Genomic DNA, 8,844 nt, shown 5'->3' with positions numbered 1-8,844 from the left:
GGTGTTTTAGATCTGGGCCGGATTCCTAACCTCCAGCCACTTCCCTCTCCCCTCCTGTTACTGAGAAATACTGGGAAAGGATCTGGATACAAACAAAAGGGATTTGGGCAAACAAAAGCCAGAGAAGCATGTCTTTTTAGTTTAAAAACTCCAAAGGAATAGTAGTAAGGGAATTTATTAAGGTGGTATGCATGGAGGCTGAGAGAAATGGTCATTTCCACTAGAATAAAACAGCAAATCCAGGGTGCTGGGCTAGCCAGAAAGGTTGCAGGGCAGAAGTTGGGGACGTTCCAGGACGCAGTCCCAGGCTGCAATAAAGGAATAAGAAACACAAGACCTGCAGATACTTAGTTCTATAGTTTTTATTTTAAAAACGGGAAACAACCACATTAATAAGCATATAAAACCCATCCAAAATATTCACAATGCTGTTACAGAAAAAGAAAATAACAAAGAGATATCATGTGAGAAAGACCTACACACATCTCGGTCCAAGCCAACACACATCTCTGACGCAAAGTATGGAATGCTCTTATGCACAGCTGTAGGGGGAATTTCCAAACATATAGATGCCCATATATAAATACTATGTCTGGAAATGCTGGAGGGTCAAAGGAAGGGCACAAAAATATGTATAACTGAGCCAAAATATGAAAGTTGGGAAACAAGACATATATAATACTTTGAGAATACATATCTGGCATGGAAGCCTGATAGAAAGCTAGGGAAAAACTGGGTGTAATAGGATTGCATTGTGCAAAGCTGGAGTATTTCAAATGAAGTCACAGGAAGTATTTCACAGCAGCAAATTTTACTGATCTTTGCAACTGTTTCTCATTAGGGAAGGCAGAAGTGTCATCACTCCAGTTACTGAAAGTGCCAGATACACACCCCCAGAATATACATCAATGGGAACTTCTCTGACCTGCTCTGAAGCAGTATGTTGTCAAGAAAGCTTGGGCTACCCATGCTATGACAATTTTGCTGTCGATCCTGCCTTTCTGAGCCTTTCTTCCTTTTGCCCACCTTGGAGTCTGTGGGCCTGCCTCTCTTCTAGGATATCCAGCGATGACCTCCAGCATGAGTTTGATCAAGTCCAAAAACGCAGATCTTAGAGCAGGAGTTTAAATTGGACCTACCTCTGTGCTACCTTTAGATAGCTCGTGCGGGTCTGGACAGACACGGGCCTGGAGTCTCTCTCGACAGAGCGCTGCAGTCAGTGAAGCAAAGCTCCCACCCCTCGACTGCAAGCATACCGCACGTGCTGCTTCTTTTTGCCTTCCTGAACTGAACTGTGCTAGCTTGGCAGCAAGGGTAGGTGTATACATACCCTCGATTGCCTAGCAGTATGACGAGCGGGGAGACTGGTATTTACTGATGTACAGTTATCATCGTCTGCCATATCCCTTTTAACAGAGGCGCTATTACAGAGCTGTACGCACCTACACAGCATGCTGCACACTGGTGAGCACCACAACAACATCACACACATCTTCCAGAGGGGACACACGGGGCAAAAACACTTGGCCTGCAACCAACCAGTGGGACCGAGCGCTACAGACCTTTCACACTGCTAAGCTAGCAAGTTCCAGTAGCTCTGGCCTCCAGCCCTGCATCTCTACCTTTATGAACTTACATGTGCCATAACTGACCGTGTCCGTGTCCAGAAGGGTCATGCTACATGCCTCTGTCTAATGTTTGTAAGAACAATTGCTAAGAAAATAGCTTTGGAAAATAATTTTTATCCTCACACACCTTTAAGTAACAATCTGCAAATTTCAGACTTTCTGACCTACTAGAATACAGCAGAGAAGCCAAAAAAGAGAAAAAAAAAAAGAGAAGGCAAGAAAAGTTACTTTCTGGTTTGCAATCACTACCCTCAATCACCCCATACAACGTTCAACCATGACTGAAAATATAAACTAACACCACCCATTTGCTGCAATACCACACTTTCCAATCAACACTTGGGAACAGTATTTAAAATTGCCACCCAAAAAATCCCAAACAACAGAGATTTTGATGGACAAACAGACATACCTCTTCTCACTAGTACGCAATTCCTCAAATTTCTTCCCAGAGGGCACAAATAACTAAAAGGTGATGTGCATAATTGGCTCTGTTGTACATACCATCCAAAATGCCCAATCTCCTCTTTAGTATCACATTTCTCCTTTACAGTCTTATTGCACCTCAAGTCTACAGCATCTTTTGTTAGAATAGCTATGTCTCTTAAACATCTTCAATTTCATTATCTGTACATTTTTGTACACCATTAAAAAAATAAATATTTACAAAGTGACATACAAATAAATAAACTTAAGTAAAAGTATGCTTTCAGTCTGTCTATACAAAAAATAAAAGAGCAGGAAAAAATATGCATGTAACTTGGTCCCCTTTTTCCTGAGGCTGAAAAAAGTGCACACTGGATAGGAAAAAGCAAGGAGATGGCTTTTTGGTAGGCTTGTTAAATTCCAGTGTAACACTGCACACACGCACACAGAGTAGACTCAAAGGGCCGGGGACTTGTTTAGTGGGTCACTTCAACTCACTACAAAAATAGTAATTAGATTCAAATACTTAACGGTCACTGCGTGCATGAGTATTGTTAACCCCAAATAGCAATTATAGGTGAGAAAAGCAAAAATATTGCCAGCTCTTCTCTGTTCTCCTGGTGTTTGTGACAGGGAAGATGAAATTATTTTCGCAAGTGCCAGGTGCCTTCCGGTACTTGAAAATGGCATCACCCATATCAGATTTGCTTAGTGCTGGTAAGCCTGGCAGAATGGGCGAGTATGTGGGTGCAAAGAAGAAAATAGCAGCAATTGAGGGGGGGGAAAAAATGTCCCACTTCTTATGGTTTTCTTTGCTTATTCCTTTAATGACTCTTTAAGCATGTAAGAGTCGAAGAAGGGGTGTGTCATGAATCTTAGGCAACTTCTTTGTCAGGTTGTATGCTGTTCAGCTCCACCATGGGGTTCTTCTCTACAGGTGATGTGGGACTGGCTTCTGCTCGTCCTTCAAAGCCCCTGGAGATGTCTTCAAAAGTCCTGCCCTTGGTCTCCGGCACTTTGAAGAATGTGAAGACAAAGAAGATGACCAGGAAAACAAGGAAGATGAGGAAGACATAGGAGCCACATAGTTTCTGCAGGGAGGACAAAAGCAGGAGGTTTTAAATTGAAAAGCTCGTAAACCTAAATGCAAAGTCATTTGCTGTTGACAGGTCAAAATTCTAACACTTTTGTCCAACAATGCCCTTACTGATTTTTCTCAACACAGCATTTTTTAAAATGAAATCGGGTTCCTGTGGGCTTCTGAAATGCTTTAACGTTCCTTGGGGTGACCAAAATTGAGGCTTTTAAAGGGAAAGCCTTGATGTGCTAACTAAGATGGCCCTTCCAACTATTTGTAAGCTACAAGCAGTTAAGACAGCAGAATATAAGGTGAGCCACACCACTCTTCACCTTCAGTAACAATCAGAACACAGAATCAGAGACCTCCGGAAGACTGGCCGGCCCTCTGCTCAAAGCAGGGACAACTTCAAGGAGAGATCACAGTAAGGGTCATACAGTCCATGTTTTGAAGTCTCCAAGGATGGAGATTCTACAACACCACTCTGGACACGTATTCCAATGCTGCAGCACTCTCACAGTGCTTTGCAAACTGGGTCCTTACCTCTGCATAGGGGAAGAGCATTCCCACCAAGAAATTAGAGGTCCAGTTGGAACAACCAGCCACTGCCATGGCTGCAGGCCGTGGGCCCTGGCTAAAGAGTTCTGCCACGATGAACCAGGGGATAGGACCAGGGCCAATCTCAAAAAGAGCCACAAAGCCAAAAGTGGCAACAATGCTGATGTATCTGATCCACTCCACAACGTCCTGCAAGGGAACAAAACATGATCAGCTGCAATTTGAGGCAAACATGGCACAGCACAATGCCATCTCCAGTGTCACAACTTTCTCAGCTGCACTGTGAACACTGTGGCAGTTTCCACAATAGAAAGTTGCACTTTCCACTGCACACTCAGCTCTAACCCCAGCTGTACCTGCCTACAGGGCAGAACTGCAGGGCAAGGCAGGTATATAGTCTTACAGGTCCCCTGCTGGGGTCAGCCTGGACAAGAACACTAATTACTCACCTTCAGAGCTAGAGCGACAGTCATAAGAACAGCACACACAGCCATGCCACCCAAGCCAACTAAATGGAGGGTCCTGCGCCCTGCACGCTCCACCAGGAACAGCTGGAAACATAGCAGGAGAAAACAAATCCATGACTTCAGCAGCAAGGGCAGAAGAGGCTCCCTTGCTCAGTGTGCCCTGCACCTCTTTCTTTTATCTGCCTGTAGCCCTCAGTGCCAGTGGTGATCTCAGCGCAGGTCACCAGGCTGCTCCATCCTTGGCACAAGTTTTTCCTCTCTGGTTCTTGCTACTGCCTTCTCTCATCATTCTTTTCCCCCATGCACTCCTTTTCACCCTCCCTTTCTTCTAAAATGATAACAATACCTCTTTCTCACCTCCTCTCCTCCCACAATGCTTTTAATGCATTCCTTTTATTTGCTCTTATAGGCCACAGCCTAGTCCAGTGCTTTGCCACAGCCTAGCTACTTGTCTTCAGTCACATTTCCCAGAAGAGCCCAGGCAGACAAGTTACCTCTCACCATAAGGCCCTGTTCCACTTACCGACACAACAGTGAAGACGGTGTTTACCACGCCAGCTCCAATGGTGGCATACACAGGCTGCGTGATACCAGCTCTTTCAAAAATCCCTGTAGAATAATAGAATACCTGGGAAGAGAAGCAAAAGTTGGACACCATCACGATTTGTGTTTGAGAGCACGCCTCTTGTTCCCTGCCTAACGACTTGCAGGCCCACCAGGGAGTTTCTAAAAAGCACTCAACAGTATAAAACAGCCTGCTTCCAGTTAAGGTTCATTCACTTGATGCAAGGCTGCAATGTCTTGCCGGGGTGCGTATGGGAAAAGTGAAAGCCAATATAATCTCCACCTTCCATCTTAGCAATCTCTGCAGTTATCACAAAACAGTGACCTCCAGTCAAGGTGCAAAAATGGGTTTTTGGAAGCACAGTTCTCTCAACATTAGTGGCAAGTGCAAGTGTAGCCAGAGATAAGTGAGGCCCAGCAGATGGGACAGGAAGATAACTCACAGCATTGATGCCTGAGAGCTGTTGGGAGAGCTGCAGCATGATGGCAATGATAATGGCTTGACGGTAGTTTGGAGAACGGAAGAGCTCTGGCACAGTTGCTTTCTTTTCCTGGGACATTTTAGCACTCTCTTCTTTCATCTCCAGGATGTCTTGAGACACATCTTGTGTACCACGGAGCTTCTGGAGAACTGGAAGGAGGAATCCAAAAATGCCAGGTATAATACACCCACGGCCAGTAGGTTCCCCCCACCCCACCCTGCTATTTCAGGGAGAGCACACTGGGAAGACTGGACCACCTGCCAGTGTTTGGGCCTGCTGCATGGGAAAGACCGAGCCTCTACCTGCAGCCTTGCTCATCTTTTCAACCCAGAGGTCGGAGTGCTGTGATCAGCATGGAAACCAGGCCCAGGTCCTGCTCGTGTTGCTTGATCTCCAAACTTACATTTGATCCCTAATTCTGTTCACACACTTGCCAGATCTGACTCCAGCCCTCTGCAGTAGGAGGGAAACACCCTCCAAGCTCCTTGTTAAATGCCAGCCTATTTTCTGCCTTTCAGAAGGAGCTGACAGAGCTGCAGCAGCTGGCCCTGCTACATCCCACCAGGCCAGGTGCCATTCCTCATGACTTAATCCCACCTGGAGTCTCTGTTGGGATGCCAGGTTTCTCACACTTCCTTGGCACTGGTGCAACCTAAAGGATGGGAGGGTAGGCCTGGTGCCCTCTGGGAGTCACACCCTGATCCACCACAGGCTCCAGAGTCAGTCCTGGCCTCCCACTCAAGTTCAGTGGAGGCTGGGAGCCAGAATACAGCCCTGCCCCTTCAGAGATGAGTTCTTACCTGCTTGTGCTTTCTCTTCCTCCATCTTGTTGATCAATAGGAAACGGGGGCTCTCAGGGCAGAAAAGAAGAGCCACGCACTGCAGGATTGCTGGGAGGATCGTGAACCCCAAAAGCAGTGGCCAAAGTGTTTCAGTCCCCATGATCCCCTCCAGGCCAAAGATCTACAGCAAGAAATGGAGAGGAAGAGAGTGATTTAAATTAAATACTCCAATTCCTCACCACCACACCAGTGAGTATGACAGGACCACATACTGCACCTGATGGCAAGTGCAGCCCACCTTGCCCTCCCCCAGTCCCCCTTTCCCCTGAGGGCAGGATCAGGTTGTGTCAAGCCTACCTGGGCCACCAGGATGCCTACAACAATGCCCAGCTGGTTGAGGGTCCCAAAGGCTCCACGGAGGCTGGTGGGTGAGACCTCACTGATGTACATGGGCACAAAGCCAGTGCAGAGACCACAGAAGACGCCAATAATGAAGCGGCCAATGATCAGCATCTCCACTGCCTTTGCCATCTTAGAGAAGGCCATGAGAGTGCCCCCAGCAAAGGCCAAGATGTTCACCAGTAGCATGGAGTTCCTCCTGCAAGGGTAAAGATGTCAAGATTGAGCTTAACCTGGCAATATATTTGGAAAATCATTGGGAGAAGGGTAAACCTACCCATGACCCCCCATCTCAGGGGTGGGAGGAAAACAGAGTAATTCCTGTTCAGCTCCTGCCTTGGCCTGCAACCCTTTCTTTTTGCAGCCCACACATTCTTGCTTCCTCCCCAGCGACCTCCTCCTCCCTTCCTCTCACCTCTGCCCTCTTCCTCCCCAACACTCCATTGTAGAAGGGAAAAATTCCCTAATGGCTTGGATCCCTCTTCCCAACTTACCTGCCAAATCTGTTGACGAACAGGCTGACTGAGAAGGAGCCAATCATACCTCCTACCGAGAAGATGGCCACAGAAAGGGACCACAGAGAGGTGAGGAGCTCTGAGGAGACAACCTCCCCGCTCCGTTCTGACAAGGTTCTGTTGAAGAACCTCTGGATGATCTGCAAGAGAAACCAGGTGGGGACAGAGTTACAACCCAGTGGGAGACATTTTGCATTGGCGAGAGGGGAGATTACTTCTGAGGTCTTCCTTCTGTTTTCATGGAGGCAAGAAGCAAGGATAGACCCTAAAAATTCAGTAGGCAGCAACAAGTCATACAAGGGGAAGATGAGGGTGCAGAAAGAGGAACGGGGGGGGGGGGGGGGGGGCCAGTAATGATTAAGGAAAACAGGCTTATCTTCTGAATGTTTCTGGATGATGTGAGTACTGGTGGTGCTTGGGGAGCAGTTGCAAGACAGTTGGGATTGAGAGGGAGCAAGAAAACGTGGCCAGAGAATGGAAGGGAACATTTCTGGCAATACCAGAACTCTGGCAGCAGGGACAGGCTTTCTGGGATGGAAATAGTTTAAGAGACACAGAAAGTTTCACTGAAGTAAGCCTGAAAAACTGCAGCATTATGTAAAACAATCCTTTGCCGTCCCATGGGGATGTGAGGATTTCCAGGGCATCCTCTTTGATAATGAGGGAAATTCTGCAAGGGCTGAGGGGGACATGGCCTCAGAGTGTCCGCCCCCAGCAGATGGCAGCAGGACATTAGCTAGGGAGGACCCCCCCACCTCCCACACCCGCAACGTGTGATGCGACATCTATTCCCGGAGACAGAGTGGATGTGGTATTGGTGACTCAGTTCCTGAGAGAGAGGAACCATCTTATAGTTACAAGAAAACCACATTTCTCGTTTCCTTCGTCTCTTTTCTTCTTTCTTAGGCTACAGTCATGAGATGATTTGGTCAGAGTGCCTCAGTCTCAAACCCTTTTACAAGCACTGAATCTACACTTAACACAAGGAATGAATAAACAAATAAAAGAAGCCTGAGATGGTCCCCGAGATAAACTAAGCTAGAGCAACTGTAATCCCTACCAACCCTCAACTGTTTTCTGCATGCTGCTCTTTACATTCCTTCTACCATGGCTGGTTTATTCTGACTCAAAACTGAAGTGGCTCACATTCCTCCATGCACCAAATATAGACCTACCAGGAAATGGCAGATGGACCCCTCCTGCCCTAGTCAACCCTCTGCACTCCTGATTAAGAGAATTAACCTCTCTGCTTGCTCCCTCTCCTCCCCAAAACTTTGCCCTTCCTGTCCATTGTTGTAATGGAGAGGGGGTTTTGAATGTCTTCTTTCCTTGACTTCATAAACCAGAACCAAATTGTTAGCTGCTTGGGAGATAGCTCCTCTCCTTTCTACACCTTTGTTTTCTCATCAGCCCCTCACTCATACCATCTTCCCCAGCTTATTTTCCCCTCTCACCTTCTCGGGAGCATTGATGACACCAGTGTTGTACCCAAACTGGAGAGATCCAATGGCAGCAATGGAAACAGCATAGATAAGGGGTGCTGTGATTTTCTGTGGAAAGAGAGAAAACAACTATTTAGTTAATTTGGTTATTCGTGCTTTCTATACAACTTGAGTTTCTCTTCAGCGTAAACAGCAGCTGCAGCTCATAGGTGCCACATGCAAGTGCACCAAGGGCAGGGGATGGGCTTTTATCCAGCAAGGGCGGGTACCAGTAACAGAGACCCTGAAAAGGGAGATGCAACTGTACGGCAGGAAAAATTTCTGTAACTAGAAGTAGGAGGGCCTGTCAGGACCTCCCCTTTATTATCTCCTGACCTTCATCAACTATTCTCAGCTCATTAGTAACGAATACACTGGCTGCATCAGTGGCTGTTATTTTGGGTTGATCTGCTTTACAGAAAAGCTTTCGCTGATCTCTGGCATGTCATGAAACAAGGGTCTAA

At 46.8% G+C, this 8,844-nt stretch overlaps 1 protein-coding gene across 1 annotated transcript; it reads right to left on the bottom strand.

The window, feature by feature from the left end:
- Positions 1-350: 350 nt before the first annotated feature.
- LOC103908552 (solute carrier family 2, facilitated glucose transporter member 3) lies at positions 351-8,446 on the bottom strand. Its single transcript, XM_019475034.1, has 9 exons — positions 8,354-8,446; positions 6,879-7,039; positions 6,343-6,583; positions 6,004-6,166; positions 5,165-5,352; positions 4,681-4,785; positions 4,140-4,241; positions 3,676-3,879; positions 351-3,145 (listed from the first exon to the last, which is right to left on the bottom strand). Exons 2-9 carry the CDS (start codon positions 6,923-6,925, stop codon positions 2,930-2,932), a joined length of 1,266 nt encoding a protein of 421 aa, XP_019330579.1. The 5' UTR covers positions 6,926-7,039; positions 8,354-8,446; the 3' UTR covers positions 351-2,929.
- Positions 8,447-8,844: the final 398 nt, after the last annotated feature.

This window comes from Aptenodytes forsteri, unplaced genomic scaffold (assembly GCF_000699145.1).
Source record: "Aptenodytes forsteri isolate BGI_AS27 unplaced genomic scaffold, ASM69914v1 Scaffold286, whole genome shotgun sequence".
Lineage (NCBI taxonomy): Eukaryota > Metazoa > Chordata > Aves > Sphenisciformes > Spheniscidae > Aptenodytes > Aptenodytes forsteri.
Note: the sequence above shows the minus strand (reverse complement) of the source record. Positions and strands in the feature narration are given on the sequence as shown.